General features: G+C 44.7%; 1 protein-coding gene across 1 annotated transcript; it reads left to right on the top strand.

Moving 5' to 3' along the window:
- Nucleotides 1–1,462: 1,462 nt before the first annotated feature.
- BFSP2 (beaded filament structural protein 2) lies at nucleotides 1,463–15,919 on the top strand. The gene is given in 8 exon segments (XM_054385124.1): nucleotides 1,463–1,918; nucleotides 8,288–8,458; nucleotides 8,787–8,869; nucleotides 10,353–10,509; nucleotides 12,599–12,760; nucleotides 13,812–13,943; nucleotides 14,417–14,662; nucleotides 15,800–15,919. Coding segments are annotated over 8 exon segments (1,527 nt in total).
- Nucleotides 15,920–18,839: the final 2,920 nt, after the last annotated feature.

The following is an 18,839-nucleotide window of genomic DNA, read 5'->3' as shown; positions in this document are numbered from 1 at the left end:
TGGGTTAAAAATAGGTTGCTAGAGGGAGAGGCTAGCATGGAACATGGAATGGCTTTGCCTGAGTTGACATTCCCTCTCTTTGAGCAAGGTCCATATTTTCACATTTGTTTGCTGTATTGCTCTTGCAAAGAAGTTTGGTTTGTTTTTTATAATTTGACATAGAGCAAATGCCCTGGAAATGTTGTGTAAGAAATCCTGGAGGATTCCTCTCATTGAGCCAGCACAGTTTCTGCGGCAGTGTAACTGCAGAATGCCTAGAAACTGGCCAAAACGCTGGTCAAGCTTTGAGATGCTGCAGTGTTCCTAGGCTGCCTGTAGGCCATCTTGCAGTTCTCAAATTAAAAACAAAGTCCAGCAAGCCAGGATTAGGCACCCATGGAAGACAGGGATTTCTAATTGTATTGCACCTCACCAAAGACTCCCAGCCGCCCCTGTACAGACCTCCACGGCATTAGGGCAATGCCCAGCATCAGCACATTGCAAGCGTGCCTGCAAAGATGCGCACACAGGCATCCTGTGCTGGAACACATCTAGATGGGAAGCATCCCCATGTGTGCGGAGAAAACGCTGCACTCACATTGAGCATTGTCTAATGAAGGGCCCCACTGCACTATGTACCAATAAACTACCCACTAGATCACCAGTGACATACCAAGAAGAGCAGGGGAAAGCCCCCTCATTGCCTGCAATAATACAGGTTTGTTTTGCCCTTGTCTTTCAGTTCACAGTTGCCTCCCTTTGTTGCCACATTATACAGGGAAATGGGCCTTTGTTGAATGGACCAAGTGCAGCTGACAAAGTGACATTAAACCACCCAAGCAAGGGTGGACATCCCTAGCTCAAACCTGCTGGGTTTGGGGCAATGTGCCTCGGTTGGGTCGTGAAGCCGAAGCACAGAGAAATCCCGAAGCTGCAGCAAGGTCGAGGGAGCATTCGAGGCTCTGCAGCAGCAAAAGGCAGGCTTAGCTTGGCTCTGCTCGGCCATGGCCCTGCAGGCTCCTCAAAAGTTTGGGTTTTGCTAACTTCAGGTGACACCTTGCTGCAGGAGACTCTGGATGCAAGTGGGCAATACATTTGTAATATATGTCTAGATACCTGTGGCTATAAAGGCAGGAAATCATCTGGGTGTCAGGGCAGAAAACACTGCTGGTATTTTAACACGTAGGTGGTACTGAATCCCTGTCCCGCTGTGCCTGTAAACACCATTGTGCTTTTCATCTGCCACATTTGCAGCAGCAGCAGCAGGGAGATTTCCCCTGAAATGGGATTGCTGACCCAGCGGCCGCCTGGACAATGTGACGGGCGCTCCCGGGCAGCACAAAGCCCCCGTTCCAGAAAGCTGTCGCACAAAGCCGAAACCCCGGGCGAGCCCCAACCTGCTGGGCTCGGCACATCCCTCCCGCCAGTACGGGGCGAGGCGGCCGGGCTGAGCGTCGGCGCTCGGCGGGCTGGAGCGGCAGCCATGCCCTTGCCGAGGCGCCGGTCGTCCTTCTTGGGGCAGCAGCCCTCTTCCACCACGGCCGAGAGCTCAGGGCCACCTGGCCGCCGGGTCAGCGTTGGGGGCGGAGGGAGCCTGTCAAGACCCCCCGGCGTCTACGTAGGAACCGTCCCCACTGGCGGCGTAAGCAGCTTGGGCACCCGAGTGTCCCGCAGAGCCCTGGGTATCAGCAGCGTCTTCCTGCAGGGTCTGCGCAGCTCCTCCGCCGCCTTGCCGCTGGCCCCGGGGCTGGAAAAGGGTAGAGGTCTCTCCTACGAGAGCCTGAACGGCTGCTTGGTGGAGTACATCGAGAAGGTGCGAGCTCTCGAGCAGGTCAACCAGGAGCTGGAAGAGCACATCAGAGTCTACCTGGACAAGAAAGCGGCCAGCGTGGGCAGCTGGGGAGCGCTGCGGGAGAACTGGGAAGCGATTTACCATCAGGTGAGCGCTGGAGCACTGTCGGCAGCAGCGGGCACGGTGGGAGCCTTACGAGTCATTAGCAATGCTGAGAGCTGATGCTGGTGATGAATGCTGCCTGAGTTCAAGGCGCGGTGCCCCAGATGGAGGGGTTTACGTGTATCTTCGTGATAAGTAGCATTAGCATTTCACAGCGTGCCGTGGAACGTGCCTATTAGGCAGGAGAATTGCCTGAGGAGTCCTATGCATGGGGAACAGTTGAAATGCACCCCAAGGCGAGATAGTCTGGGCTCATTACAATGGGTGATAGTTTTCCTTATTTTTTTGTGGTTATTACAGTGAGGATCAAAATTATGAAAAGACAACTGCTAGGAGTGAATTAGTTTATCCCTCAACATGATATTATTACAAGCACGTTGGGGTTTGGGGGGTTTTTGGTTGTTTGGAGGTTTTTGTCATTAGCAATTCAGATTTTTACATTACTCCCTTGTTTGCTTAATCACATTTTCAAAAGCTCTGGGTTTTTTAAAATAATAATTACATGGCTACAAATGAGTAACTCCCTCTGTCACCACCCCACCAACTCTTACTCCCACCCTCTCTGTGTGGCACATACAATGGTTTCTCCAGGAAAGTGTTTTGTTCTGGGAGTGTAAAATGGTGTTTGCTTTGACCTCACGGAAGAGTTCCTTTTGCTGACCAGTAAGACTTTGCAGGCTGATGTCCTGTTTGCAGTGAGCATGGGGTTCTGTCCTCCAAGGTCTTGGTGCACCTTATGTGTTGCATCTTCTTAGCTCTCAGCCAGCAGGAGTGGATGGGACCCCGAAAAGCTGGAGCCCTGCAACTCACCCACCTTCCCAGCAGTGCTTGTGCAGGTGCAGAAGGTCTATCAGCAGGTCTCCAGAAATCCCAAAAGGCAACTTCAAAATCCCCAGGACAATCGTGTGCTTTCCTTTGGGCTGGCCAGAGTTTTACTCTGACATAGGAAAGAGGATGCATTTTGTCAGGGTGCTGCGTTTTTAGGGCAAGTCTTCACCCAGAAGGCTACAAATGTCTGAACCCCAAATGCAACAGCATAAGCTGTTGTACAAACATCACGTTGGCAGAAATGCCCAGGAAGCACTGGCTTTTACAGTTGGTATCATTTGTGTTGCTAAATTACATTGCTGTGGCTGAGCCTCTAAAGCTTCCTGAAGGGACTAGCTGCTGGAGGCAGTGGGTGTCCTGAATCTGGGGTGCTTAGGAAAGCTATACCCTCAAACAAATCACCTCGCTGAGGCAGACGGAGACTCTGATGTGAGATGGAGGGTTAATGCTTGGCACCATCCACCCTGTAGTTTTATAGGCAACCGTTCCATTTTGCAGTTGTAGACCTCATCTGTAAAACTACCAGGGCTTATGGATAAGACCAAAAAGTAGGATGGTAGGTACTTTAGGAAGGCTGCTTTGATTTTCCTTTCTGTGCAATCCCAGCACTATAGTGACAGATAAACTTATTCATGTAATAATTTTTCATCCAAGCTTGCTTTCATTTAACCTTTCTTTATATTGTCATCCTGCCACCTTGCCTCTACTTCCCATTCTTATGAGTAAATAAGATCAGCTCATAATGAAACCTAGCTTGAATATTGGGCTCTTCTTATATAAAATCAGAAAAATAAAGCTAGCAGTAGTAGCATTTGCAAGTAGCAGAGAAAATAAGATAAAAACATTTGCATCATCTGTGTCTACTTCTCCAATAGAACACCATAGCACATACATGCTGCTTTCTAAATTACTTCAATTAAATCAATAAAAAAGGCATCACTTAGTGGATTTTTACTTTCGCAGATATCATCAAAAATGTTATGTACAGTTCTAATTGGTTTCTTCACTTTTGTTACATTAAGCACCTAACTAAAAATGGAAGTAGGACCTCATCCAGCCCCAACGCCCATTGACTCCTTCATCCTGGAGCTAGCTGGCAAAAACATGCAGCATCAACACCAAAAGGATGACATTTCTGAAAACATCATCAAAATCAGTTGCCACAAAAATGGCTGCAGTCACATGAAGCCAGTACTCTTGTGCCATGACTGGTCCCAGAAGGAAAAGTAAGAGGTGTTCAGGAGCAAGTTATAACAGAAATGAGGTACATTTCTAGGTGGAATTAGTAAAAATGTCAGTAGATTTTCTGTAGATGTCCACAGCTGCCTTAGCAGGACATAGCATGGTTTTGTAGCCTCCTGCACAATCTGAGGATTCATCTTGATTCCCAGCCAGCCCCTTGTGTGCAGCCAGGAGAGATACCCAGTAGCCCTAAAACCTCTTGGTGCCATTCACACAAAGCAGCTATGAAAGTTCTGGGGCAGAAAGCCACTTGGAGCAGCCGCTTTTTTAATCCTAACAGCCATGTTAGGAACAGGTTTTGAACACAAAGAAGCAAACCCTGCTAGTGAGAAGGATAGAGCCACTGTACTTCTCCTGGTCCCAAAATCAGAACTGCAACAACAGGTCTATCTCCACAGTGGGGTAAGGAGAGGCCACAGCAGACACAAGGTCCCATTTTCCTCCTGCCTTTCCTGGGATGTGCTCCAGCATCCCGCATTTCAGATAATTGTCCTCCCAGCAATAACTATATGCCAGAATTTCTCCCAAACACAGAGTTGGGGGCGGAAATGTGGCAGCGAAAACTCAGAGGGTATGAACAGAGGGTCCCTGGGAGGGAAAATCAGTCATGTTTCATCACTGTTGTCAGAGCTATTGCTGCAGCAGGGACCTGAATGACAAGAAGACACTATCTAGATCACAGATTAATAGTGTACTTGGGCAGCTGGTTTTGAACAGAGCAGGTGGACACACATTAACTGGGACAGGAAAAATGGAAAGATTTTTACGGGAAATGAGGGAAATGAGAAATCCTTGTGGAGAGGAATTCATGTGACAGAAATATAAACTCATCTCATTTTTCCCTGGGTATATTCCTTTTCTCCAGGCTTTATCCTAGTCTTCTTGTCGAAAATCCATTTCTAATGAAATGTGTCCCTTCTGCAGAATAGGATTGCTGTTTGTAATGGTGATTGCTTCCCAGGCAGCAGGGTAGGACCTGGGAAAAGTGGATGCTTGAAATGATCTCAGTGAGTTTACAGAGAGCAGAGGCTGGCTCAGGCTCCATTACTGTTGAGTTATGGCTGTGTGGGAGGCAGAGAGATGTATTTTCTGTAGGAGATGGCGCATAGCACACTTCAGATCACAGGAGTAAACACAAAAGCAGAAGAACGAATCAAATGTCTTGGACCACTTGTCTCACTCCTGTGCAGTGGTAGGAGAATTTGAGCTTTTCTATAGAGATACTTTTCTTTGCACCTGGCCTTACTGAGAGCATTTACTCAGTGCTAATATTGAGCCTGAAGAAGGTAGAGGACTGGCACCCAGGGAATCACCACTTTTGGACTTGCACCCAATAATTTATTTGCTGTGTGCCAGGAAAGCCACTGGGTATTATCAGTAACACACAGTAATACAGCAGTGCGTGACTAGCGTCTGTAAATGGGCAAAATAACAATCTGCTGCCCGAGCTCCCACAAAATGGCACAGAGTTTGGTCAAATGCCATAGAGAGGATGGCAGTCAATCAGCTTTAATTATGTCTTCTCAGCCACCTCCAACAGCATAAGCTTGGACTGCCCTCACAGAAGGCTGTGAAGTGGGGGTGAGGCTTCCTCCTTGTGCTCAGGCACCATTACAATTCTTACAGATCATTTCTTTGGGAGGTATCTCCTGCTCTAAGAACCAGGCAATTTTTTATGCAGTCCTGTTTACTTATAAAGTATTCAATGGCCAGATGAAGTCATGTTTTCTTGGATGCAGGAATGAGCATCAACCTTTCCCAAGGCAAGACAACAAATGCCACTCTTGTACCTTGGAGTTTTCCTCGTTCAGGCTCTGAGAAGGGTTCTCACATGGAAAGCATGGCTGAAAGCATGAGAGGTTTACTGCTTGGCAGCTGAGCAGCAGGCACTGGCTGCATCTTAGCCCAGTTTAGCTGTCAGTTACAGCGTGTTAGAGTCAATGGGCTGATACACACCATTTCTTTCTGTGTATGGCATCTTGTGATCTTTCTCCATGGAGGCATCATTCGCTTTATCTGAAGCGAACTTAAAAGCCAGATAATTTTCCGTTACATGAATAATTACACCATGAGACTCATTATCACAGGCGACACCTGAGGCCACAAATTTAGCAGCATTCAGAAAGGATTTTGGCGCTTGTAAGAACAGCAAAACCACACAAAGCTATAGATAAAGCATAGCTAGGAATTTGAAAGGCACAGTAAATCTTGCAGTGACAAAATTGGTCAGAGCTCTTTTAAAAATCAAAAGCTGCCAGTCACTGGAGATAAGTTCTCCCCATATGTGTCTGTACCACAATCGCCCTTCATCAAGACTGGCATCTGCACCTTGGGGCAGCTGGTTTTCCTTGTTGGCAGCTGTAACTCATTAAATGGGTCAGTACATCAGTGCAGATTTTTATAAGATTATTTTTCTAAAAATTAAAATTACATTTTCATGTCCATAAAATCACAAAAAAAAAAAAAAGAAAATTTGTGCTACTTTCTATTTAAGAGGTTTTCTACTGCAGATGCTCAGTAGCTGAAAAAAAGCCATGTTCAAAAGGTGTCTATGCACCACAGATCCAGCTGTTGAAAGACAAAACTTGACCTAGGAGCTATTATTAGTAATAACATTTGTATTTTTATACTTTCCCATTTTGGCTCATTACATGAGCATCAGAAGCCCTGTGAGGCAGCACAGCATTGCCTTCTGCTTTACAAGTGGAGGAGGCAACATCCAAGTGCTTGCAGGATTGCAAGTCCCCTCATTTCCAGTGGTCACAAAGCAGAGGCTGCATTAGGTGTTTCACTGTGTCAGCAAAGCAGCTGTGCATCTGTCTCACTAATGTTGCATGTTTGCATCCAGCTGTTGATTAAAGAGCCACTAGATGGAAGTGTTACATCTCTTCTTCTTAATCCTGAGAAAGAGCTTCCTAGCTCATACAAACCAGAAAGAAGTTTTAAGGAAGCCTGGTTTCACCACAGAAACAGTCGTGTCAGTACTTATCCTTTGGGCACATCCCCAGCAGATTTCCAGGAGGGTGAAAAGGCTCCCACTACAACACCAAAGCCTTCCAAATGTTAGATTCTTTCATACCATTTTCACTTGCGTGACATGGTTCAGGTTTGTGTGCAGTTTTGGAAAGCCCTGGACGTTATCACTGAAGATTTGGCATTAGCCACCAGTCATCAGGAGTGTATTACCAGGGTTCTGATAGAGACATGCACTGTGGGACAGGTAAGAATCCCCTCAAATGCCTCAATAACACCACAGGATTACTACTGAGAAGCACTTCTAACAAACAGTTTGTCTCCTTATAGTGACAGAAATCCAGGCAGTGGCAAATGACCAACTGTTCCCTGCTTCTGCTGCAACCAAAAATGCATTTTACACTGGATTAAGCCTCTGCAGAGTGTCTTTAAATTTCATGAACCGTTACGGACTTCTCGTTATAGGGAGTAGGTTATTCGTTCAGATCTAGTCTCAAGCTGTGCCAGGGTAAGTTTAGGCTGGAGGTGAGGAGAAAGTTCTTCACAGAGAGAGTGGTTGGCCATTGGAATGTGCTGCCCAGGGAGGTGGTAGAGTCACCATCCCTGGAGGTGTTCAAGAGGGGATTGGACGTGGCACTTGGTGCCATGGTTTAGATAGGCATGAGGTGTAGGGTGACAGGTTGGACTCGATGATCTTTGAGGTCTCTTCCAACCTTCTTGATTCTATGATTCTATGATTCTCTCTCTCCTCATCAGATGCCTTCACATATTTCATGATTGTTTGTCCAAGCATCTGTAAGATATCTGGAGCAGTGAGCCACTTTTTGTGAGGATGAATGCTGATTACCATATAGAAATGCTTCATCCTTCTATGTCCTCCACCCAGTCACCAAGCAGCAGGGAAAAAATCAGGCAGGACCATACTAATGCAACAATCCTACTTGAGATAACTTGTCTGGACAAAGCCTTGATGTCTACATATTACACAGCCCATTTCACCTCCGAGAAGCAGAGTGCTTCAGGGGATTTTGTTCTGATCCTGGTACCAAATTCAGCACATGTTCAGTCAGGGCCATAGCACAGTGCACATGTGACTCCAGGGCAGGCATGGTCCTTTTTTAACCCTCTTATCATTTTGTATAGCCTTCTTGAATCACAACCAGCTGCTGTGTCATCAGCCTTTCAGGTTTGCTTACACCTCAGGGTGTATCTGCCAGAGCCATAGCAATGACACCACAGTCTTAATTGCACAATCTTTCCAAAGCATTTCACATTTGGTGTAATAATCTGTGAAGACTGCCTGCTTCTCAGGTCTCATACCTATGGCAAGAGCTTACAAGAACCCATCAGAGAAGAAAAACAACACTCTGGGAGCTGAGGACGGCTCGCAGGCGGCATGAGCAACAAGTGTTCCTTGGCTCACTGAGGAGGACGCCCCTGAAGAGGACTGCCTATATGGGAAGTAGAATAGGAGCTGCATAAGTAATACTTAAACTGTATCTAGAACATGTAAGTGAGACTTGTCTGATGAACACAGTAATGACCTTTGCCCTTTGCAGCTGCTGCTGATCACAGTCAATGTTTCCCACATGAAGATGATTGCTTAGGAGCAAGGAGCAGTTTGGTGACAAATTCCAGCCTATTTGCAGGCAACTTCTATTAAGTGATTAAATTACCTGGAATGGGTCACTTGAACAGCTCTAGGCAAAAGGATTCTTTGGAGAATCAAAACTTAAGATACAGGTACAGAGCATGTAGGTAATGTGCTGAAGCTCTTCATTGCTTGAGTCTTCCTATTTCTGTCTTCTAGGTGGGCGAAGCAGTCCTTGAAAATGCTCGTCTGATGCTGCACACCGAGAACATTCAAGCCTGTGCTGAAGACTTTAAAGACAGGTAGTCTTGTGGTGGCACCTAGCTAGCCACTTTCTTTTCAACCTGGCTTTGGCAAATGCTTGCTCTGTAAAGGAATAATGCTCAGTGAGTAGAATGGGCTCATTCTTTACATTGAATACTCAACCACCTGATTCGGGAGGGGGTTCTAACAGCAAAACCATTGTGATACTAACATTATCGTGGAAGATTCTGAAGATAGTAATAAAAATGTGCACTAGCAAAATTATTCAGGTCACTCTTTGTTATACAGACACTGATCTCTGACTGAGAGGTCAGCATTCGTTCAAATTGGGGTTGGCATTTTATAAAGGTAAACTTCCATTTGCTTTTTAGTTTTAGTTTTCCCTGTCACTCAAGTGTGTTTGGAAGTAACAACCGTTCTGCTGCAGCATCTGAAAAGCAAAACCTGCAACACTACAAAGGTCACCATAGAAATGTTAGATGAGGAAACAGAAATCATAGAATCATAGAATCAGTCAGGGTTGGAAGGCACCACAAGGATCATCCAGTTCCAGCCCCCCTGCCATGAGCAGGGACACCTCACACTAGATCAGGCTGGCCAGAGCCTCATCCAGCCTGGCCTTAAACACCTCCAGGGATGGGGCCCCAACCACCTCCCTGGACAACCCATTCCAGGCTCTCACCACTCTCATGGTGAAGAACTTCTTCCTCACTTCCAGCCTGAATCTTCCCACTTCCAGCTTTATTCAATTTCCCCTAGTTCTATCACTACCTGATATCCTAAAAAGTCCCTCCTCAGCTTTCTTGTAGGCCCCCTTCAGATACTGAAAAGCCACAAGAAGGTCACCTCAGAGCCTTCTCTTCAGACTGAACAGCCCTAACTCTTTCAGTCTCTCCTCATATGATGCACTGATTGCCCTTGCCTTTAACTGAGATAAACTAATAGTAAATGAAGATCTTAAATACTGGAAAATGAGCCATTTGCTTTCACAGCAATTCTAGTTGGCAAACAAACCACTTGGATTTCCTCTTTATTTTGATGCTACTGGGATTTGGTCTTATGGCTGGGCTGGGACCATGGAACAGAGACCAGACTTCCATCAGCATGTCCGTAATGTGTGACATGTGCATGTTTTCTTTAACCATAGCTCTGAAAAGTTTTATGCAGACCAATGAGCAGAGCCCATTTTACAGCCAGCCAAACAGAACCCCCAGTCATAGTCTAAATAAATTCCACATCTAGCAAAGGACTGCATGGCTCTGTGTTCATTCAGGAATCTATCAGGCTGCTAACCACCACAGTGCAGATTGCTAACTGGCCTGGTAATAAGAGGGTACTTCAGGCAGTTAAGTACAGCAAGACAAGGTGAGAGCAGAGTGTTTCTGTGCCTCTGTCTGGGACACATGAGCTAATCAGCACAAATGGTGTCATTATTTAAAATAAACAAACAAACAAAAGGGCAGGTTTTTCTTGCTGAGCTGGCCTTTATTAAGGTTTGGGTTGGGTTTTTTTTCTCTGCAGGTATGAAAATGAGCAGCCATTCAGAAAGGCAGTAGAAGATGAAATTAATTCCCTATATAAAGTGATTGATGATGCTAATTTAACTAAAATGGATCTGGAGAGTCAGATAGAGAGCATGAAAGAAGAACTAACTTTGCTGTCAAAGAATCATGAAGAAGTAAGTCCAGGCTCAGGACACTGCAAAGCCAATGTGTGCCTGTTGCAGCCGGTTGGTATCACACCTCTAGTGCAAAGCAAGCACTAAAAAGCTCTGCCTGCCATGGCTGGGTGGGAGGATTCTCCTGAAACCTGCTTCTATTTCTCTCTTCTCTGTTAACTTAAAGCAGTAACCTCTGAGGCATGACCAAATCACTTCCATTTGACTCTTTTTTTATCTGATAAATATGACATGAAAGAGATGTCATCACTCTGTTTCTTGCTAGACACCACACAACGGCCACAGTGTTGCAGAGTCATGTGTGGGGACATCTCCACAGCGAGCTCTAATTCTCAGCCAAAGATGTAAAAAGAAAATGTGTGTGCAATGAACAAGCTCTGGTCCTGCTGCACTAACTGACCATTAACCAGACTCTTTTGAAAAACTCCTGCTTGAATTAGCAAGCTGCCCAGTTCCTGAAACTGAGTCTCTCCTGAGCCACACACTACTGAAGCAAGTCACAGGGCCAGGAGCTAGAAGGCAGCCCACTCTTAACCAGTTTTGCACTAGTTCCGTGCTTACTCATTACATTCACCAGCACTATTTGCATAAAGGTGGTTTATTCCCTTTAGCAGGGGTTTCAGGATTGGATCCAACTGAGCATCTTCCTGGGTGCTGGAATATGGAGCTAATGCTAATCTCACAGAAGGGACAGTAAGCAGTTGTGCTGATGCCTCAAATGTAAAAGAGAGCGTGAACTGAGCTGGCTCATGGGAGCAAGGCACTATTCTGTCTTACATTTCTTTTGGGTTAGTTCTCCGACCACAAGATTTCAGCAACACTGGCAGGCATATGGAGACTTGGGATGCCAAGATGAGGTTGCTTCATCCCCTCCCTACTTTCTTGAGTGTAACCCCAAGGCTGGCATTTTTCAGAAAATAATCAGGGGCTTCAGTACCACTGCATGGCAGGAGAAAAATGGAAGTTGTTTTATGCAAGAGGGAAACCAGAAAATTGGCAGAAATGCACAAGGTCCCCTTTAAACCTTCCTGTATTGCAATGATTGCTGTGCAGGCAGACAAGCTGGCACTGATGCTGTTTTCTGTCCATCTATATGGCATAACAAGAACAAGGCCTTGCCAACAGCTCCTCTCACTCTGCGTTCAACCAGCAAGGAGCCCTGGCAGGGTGGGAGGATGCTCCTTTCTTTACCCACTGAAGTACTTAAACATTTCCAGCACAGACTGGAGCTTCCCATGGCAGTGGCACCAGGGGAAGAGAGTAGCACCAGACTCAAGAGAAGTCATATAATAAAGGCTGGAAGCAACTATTGCAATTACTCCAGCTGAGGTCCAGCACAAGGACATCCTGAACTAATTCCAACTTTCCTTTCCTCCCATGCCCCTTCTAGGAAATCCATGTCAAGTCATTTTGAAGCTTTTGTGAACTTGCTGTGGACACATTTTGAGGCTTTCACTCTTGCAGGTTCATAATTCATGTAATTCCCGTTCATTTTTCTCCAGTGTTGTCACTGTCAGGGGCCATTGCTTACAAATACAATTCCCAAATGCTTTTACACCGTTGGCTGACACCCTTGCTGCTGTAGAACTGCCTCTGGTTTTCATATCTCACAGTAGATGCACATCTACATCATTGTGTGGTGCAGCAGAGAGGGAAGAGCAGGGTTTGATTTGTTGTAAGCTGTTAGTTCCTTGACACAATGGCCAGCATTGCAGCTTTGCTGGCAATGTCATTGTGGTGTGTTCAGGTCCCAGGTGTGCAGTGTGCATCTGTCAAGCTCTGACTGTTGAAGAATTTTGCCACTGTGAGAGGGCTGCTCCAGGCAGTGCCTTGGTGCAGGGTTTAAGTCTCCTTCCACCAAGGGGGAAACCACTTCCAGTACCCCAGATCTGCAACAAGACTCCTCATGCAGAAGCAAGGCAAATTCACAGCTGAAGAGGAAACCCTCCAGTGCACTAAATCATTAACATAGAGACACCTTTTGGGACAAAACTTAATTACTCTCTCTGTGTTTCTTGCTTGAACCCCTCTGAAGCTACCATTCAATTGTCCAGTTCACCTTCTTTCATATCTGATATTTTTGTTCAAGGATGTGAAGGTATTATACAAGCAGCTTGCTGGATCTCAGCTGGAAGAACTTGATGTGCCCCTGGGAAGTGGCCTGGATGACATACTTGAAAAAATAAGAATCCACTGGGAGAGAGACATTGAGAAGAATCGCGCTGAGACAGGTGCCCTGCTCCGTACCAAGGTAAGCTACTCTGGAACCCTCTCCAACAGAACAGGCTCTGACACAAACAAATACTCTGCTCTGACTTGGAGGGTTGGGCTTTTGTTTTTTCATTTCAAACAAAAAAAAGATGTTAAAAATCGAAAGGATTTTGGTCCAAGTCCATGGGAAAACACAAATATTGGTGGCTTTCTTGGGATGCACAAGAGTTAATCAGCAGTGGAAATGGCTGTGCTGATATCACAGGTATCTGTGGGAACTTTCTAAGGGCTCTGAAATGTTGAGTAAGGAAAACTAACTCAATCAGTGGATACCTTCTGTGTAGGATAAGCCACAGTCGTTACTCTTCTTGCTAGAGCCATCCCTCCACTGAACATTTTACAGGGGTCTATAAAAAAGGGTCACATGTATTGCTTGACACTAATTATACAGTTGCAGACTCCCTGGGGACTTCTTGAAATGTTTTCCTTCAGCAGCAGTGGGAAAAGTGGATATTAACTTAGAAATGAAAAGTGATGATAACAGATAACACCCATTCCCTTTAAGAGTCCTCTCCTCTCCTGAAGCTGACTCTGAACAGCCATTTAATGCAGCTTTTTCTCTGTCAAGAAGGCTCACTAGTTTTCCAAAGTGGCTGGCTGAAGTATTTTGGCAGAGCTGAAGCCGTAAGTTCAATGGACAGCCCTGTATGTTAGCAGCCAACTCATTTAGAGTACAATGCTATGTAAAAAATTAAGGTGTGAACACTTCTGAAATCTAATAGACTAAGTGAAAACACTTAACTGTAAAAAATATTACAGTATAGCTACAAAACAAAGAATTAGAGCAATACTTTCTAAGTAATTTAACGACTAGTATGAAAGCTGAACAGCTTTTGTTGACACACATGTAAGCTGGCTTACACTGACAGAACAGAAAAGATGATCATTTTGACACTAGGAAGTATGTGGAATTGTTCAACCAGGGGATTTAATATACAAGAATCATAACTGCCATAAACTGTGACAGTATTAATTGTCAGTTGGGTATGTAAGGAAACTAGGCTGTGACAACAATCACAATCTTTTACCAGCAACAGGCTGAAACCTCAGCTGCCGCACGAACCCAGGAGGAGGAGCTGGTGGAGGGCCTCCGAACCGAGTTCCATGAAACTGCCTGCAAAATACAGAGCTTGCAAGCAGAAACTGAATCTCTGAGAACCTTGGTAAGGAATAGAAGCGTTTCAGTGGGTACGTTCTGCAGAATTCAACAGGCCTCCTGAGGAAAACATTCCTGTCTTGAGTTGTAGACTTAAGTATAAATCCTGGGTTTCGGTGGGTACTTTTCCCAGAGCTGCTAGACATTTCTGGGCTCTTCTTGACTCACATGGTGCACTAAGTATAATACATTTGACACCTGGGCCCTGAATTGCCATCTTTGGTGTCTTCAGACTCAATAATAATCTCACTGAGATTGCTGGGTGAGTAGTACTTAACAGTGGAGGATATCTGACTCGTACCCAAAGCAGGTCAGCGTAATGACAATACACATTTTCCAAATTATCTAAAGGAAGACATTCTCAAACTATTCTATCTCCACATAAGCATATTCACTAGAGATATTGGCCAAACCTCAATAAGATCACTATGGAGCATCTGAAAACTGACTGTCTTAATGTCTGCTCTCCCGCCCTTACAGAAGAGGGGTCTGGAGAACTCTTTATATGATGCCAAGCACTGGCACGACATTGAACTGCAGAATCTGGGCTCTGTCATTTCCAAGCTGGAGGCAGAGATGGGAGAAATCAAAGTAGAGACCGAGCAGCAGCAGCGGGATCGTGAAAATCTGCTGACCAGCAAACAACAGCTGGAGAAAGACATTGCTGCATATCACTGCCTTCTGGATGGAGAACAAAGCAGGTACATGTCCTTGAAATCAAGCATGGTACATACATGGAGATGTGCTCCCTGCAAGGAGCTGTGAAATTACTGGAAGCAGGAGAACTAGGGTGGTTCTCAGGTTTCCTAAGGCTGGGTGGTAGATGCTGAGGTGTGGAGAAGCTGCCAAAAGGGAAGAAGACCCCAAATCCAGCTGTGCAGATATTCCTGATGGACTGGAGATGAGTGGTGTGCAGTACTGCCATGGATGGATGAGGGTTGGGACCAGCAGGTCTGCGAGCTTCACTTTCCAGGAGATTTGTGATGTGAGATTAGAAAACTGCTACACCACCTGGGAGCTGCACTGATGGCTGCAGAGCAGCTATGGCAGTGCTTCTTGCCTGGGTACATGATGCCTTCCCTCTCTCTCCCACTGTACAGTTGAAATATTGAAGGGCAAGCTCTGTTTTGAAGCACAGGAGTTATCCCCAAAGTCTGAGGACAGACTCTGGACCACTGAGTGCACCCTTTGTGAAGAACTATAGTTCAGACTCCTAACATTTGTCCAACCTGTAGTTGGATACCCTGGTTGGGTTTTTTTAAGATCTTTAATTACCATAAGCCATGGAACCTCTGAGAATATGATCCATGAATTTTGACTGCTCAGGTCAGGGAGAAGCTGGACTGGGGCAAGTACAGAGTTCAGCATTCTCCTGTTTGTAGTAGTGACCAGTTTGTATTCTTTTGTTGTTGTTTTTTCACTTTCAGCTGATTATGGAACTCGCAGCCCACAGGATACCACTGCCATTAAAGCAAAGGATGTCACTGACAATTATGTTTGTGGAAGCTAAAAGCCCATCACACCAGCCTGCTTTATTCAGTTTGATTCAACGGTCAAAGTAGGTTGTAGCTTGAACAACTTTATTAGACCCTCCTCATGTAATTGCTTTGCTTACAGATTTCAGTTTACTCATGTTGTTAAAATGATAAAAAAATAAAGAATATCAGGCTTTTCCTTTGACTTTTTCTTCCTTCTAATATTTTTCATGTTATCCAAAGCGGGGCTGGATTAAGGACCCACAGCCTCCACTTCCCAGAAAGTAAACTATTTCTTTTCGTAGTACAAATATATCAAGACTGAACTACTGCTCCACTGTGCACTGAGCATCCATGTGGAAATGATGAGATCTCTGTTCTGTTACAGGAGACCATCACTAGTGTGAAATACAATTCAGATAATGCTGAAGCAGTTAAAGTGAACTATTATCTCAATGAGATTAATTTTGCACTACATAACCAGCATAGGCATCCTAGCAGTACTTAATAAATACATTTTAACTCTAGACTAAACTTCGGGAAAAGTTGAAGGTGCAGGAGAGCAATAGCAGTTCTATTTGCAGTCCAGATCACATCCTTTCACTGCATACTGAGTCCCAGCCAGGGTGTCACTTTGTGCAAATGTGATGTTTTTTGATATACTGACAGATTGTGATATATGATTTTCAGATGCTTGGCTCTTTCTTGATACCAACATCCCCTAAAGCAGGCTAGCTAAACTCCTTTTGAACAGGTATCAATATTTGGGTGAACCTGGGTAGTTTCCCTTACATTGATGGTGTCACAGTGGAAAACATTTGCCATCTTCACTTCTGCCTTCCTTTTACATTTTAAATATTTATATCCTCACTGTATTGCATTTCCACTGTGGTCAAGAGGGCCAAGATGGATCCTGCATCTTCAGAGGAATATCATGAACCCTGGCCTCTAGCACAGGAAATCATAGGTAGCTGCCTGGCTTTCCTTCACAAGCTCCTGCACAGAACAAAGCCAACCATACACGTGTTTGCTGGCTTAGGAGGTTACATTGACAGTTACCCAGGGTGAGAGCACAGTTCATTAACTGGACACAAAGATGACTGAGAAAGGGTATATATGGGAGAACATAATGGCATACAGTACATATCAGAAGCAGTCTGAAATATTAGCTAACAAATCTACCTGACTGATAAACTCAAACACACTCCAAATCCACCACTGAATAACCTATTGTCATGCTTTCCCTTGCACATTCCCCCACACATATGAAATTCTCATTTAATCTCTGCAAAAAGGCCATTCAGTGTCTACCATCTGCAAGTTTGTGCTCCAGAATAACTGGATTGAGAGATTACACAACCAAAAGACAGGTGATGGCGGATTCCATTGCTTCCTCACAGAATGTCAGCTCCTCAAAGCAGTGATAATACCTTCACACACATCACTGCCAGCACTCACACAGCCAAGACTCCACCAAGAGTAGTAATGAGAGAAAATACACACAGTGATAGAAGAGGTAACATGGTGCAAACCCTTGTGTTGTTGTTAACTGGATGCTGTCTAGGAACAGTCCCTTTTTGACATTACTGAAATATAATCTCCCCCTCAGTCTCACATAAGAGAAAGCAATTTAGCTGTGAGTTGAGAAAGAGGAGGAAAGTTACAAATTATTTGTGTATTTCTTCATGCTAGGTTTTCTTTCTATCTCATGAGTACTGTTTAATTATAGACAACAGCTTCTATAAATCATTAAGTGAATTCTCTAGCATAAAAATATACAATCTGGCATCAGATCTCTTTGCTATTTTCCAGTAATGCTTCAGGTATGAAAAGACATTGATGGCTATCCCACTGTTGGACTGTTCTTTCCAAACGGCACTGGTAGAGATAACCCAGTGAGTTTATGAGCCTACAATCATACTGTGATGTGAAAGGAAGGATTTTTTTAAAGCTTCTTTTATGCCATTCCAAGTTCCAACAAAACTTGGACCATAGGTTCAAATGATCCGGCACATTTCATAAAAGTTAAGTTAGGTTCCTACAGAGATGTTTATTCCTTGGAATTGAAATAGTTTCTTGCAAAATAACCCAGGTATTTTGGTGTGGGGAAGTGGCTGGAAAAGAAGGCAGCATCTAAGCATAAACAGTGAATTTCCAGTAGCTTTTCTCTCTATCCCTAGCAAATACCAAAACCAACTGAAAAGACTGTATGTGAATTGTTCATCAGAAGTCAGATGTAGCACGTCTGGCCAGTCTAAACCAAAGTGCTTGCATGCTTGTGAGACAAGTGGTGGGCAGGAATCACTGCATGCTATGAGGGGCACACTGTGTGTATGTGCAGTGTATGCTGCTAACATGGTGGGGACAGAAGTGACATCCCCGGAGTCCCCCTGGTAAATGTGTACCTGAGCAGAGGCATTTGGAGCCCTTGGTCACGCAGATCAGTCAAAAGCTGTCTGCAGAACTCATGCTCCCATCACAGCAAGGTGGCATTCTGGATGTTATTTCTTGTATTGCAAACATCACTCCAGCCAGGCCATGTCTGCAAGCCTTCAGCCAAATGTCCTCTTGTGTAAGTCCTGAGGATCACTGCATCTGAGAGAGAAGAAAAAAGTAAAACTCAGAAACACTGACCTTTTTGTTCTGCATCTAACATATTACACAGCAACAATCTTAACCATAAAAGCTAAAGCAGTGCATTTGCAGAGCACTACAAAAGCTGTGCATCAGCACCTTTTGACAATTTTACATTAAATGCAGAGGTGGGAGGCAAATCCAAGCACAACTGCGTAAATAATTCTTCCCTCAAAGTGCCAGCTGAGACATGCCAGCAAACCTGGAGTCAAGCCTCATGAAGCCTAAAATGTTGCTATTTTCCATCGTTTTCACAGAGTCTATTCCAGATTTAACAGCTGAAATGTTCCTTGATACTCCTGACAGGTATTAAGTTTCTAACCCAGAGTTTGTCATTGAAGCCTTACAGGACTCTGTTTGCAAGGTACAAGTGATGCAAATGTCCAAAGCAGCAAAAAGCCCTTAAGTTTGCTTTCTTCAGCCTGGTACTAGAGGTTGTCTGTAACATCACAATGAAAATGTTTTACTAGCTGCTGAAAGTGAAAAACAAGTGCAGCTTAGATTCAGACACAGCCCTGTACTCGGTGGCCATTATTAGCTTATCTACCATAAAAGCTGAGGGATACACATTGTCTGCTTAGCTGCATGTTTTATCAGTGCTGAGCCTGCAAGTCGCAGCATGATGCAGTGCAGAGCTATGTCAGTGTCACTGATCATGCAGCTTTCTTGGTGTCACCAGATGAACTATCATGCTTGCAAATGTTCAGTTCTCAGAGACTGCTCTGTGTGGGATCAAATCCTCCTAGTGCACAGAATGCCAATGGTAATGGAGAAACATAGACAGAATGCAGCAT

The sequence above is a fragment of the Indicator indicator genome, chromosome 11, assembly GCF_027791375.1.
Source record: "Indicator indicator isolate 239-I01 chromosome 11, UM_Iind_1.1, whole genome shotgun sequence".
NCBI lineage: Eukaryota > Metazoa > Chordata > Aves > Piciformes > Indicatoridae > Indicator > Indicator indicator.
Note: the sequence above shows the minus strand (reverse complement) of the source record. Positions and strands in the feature narration are given on the sequence as shown.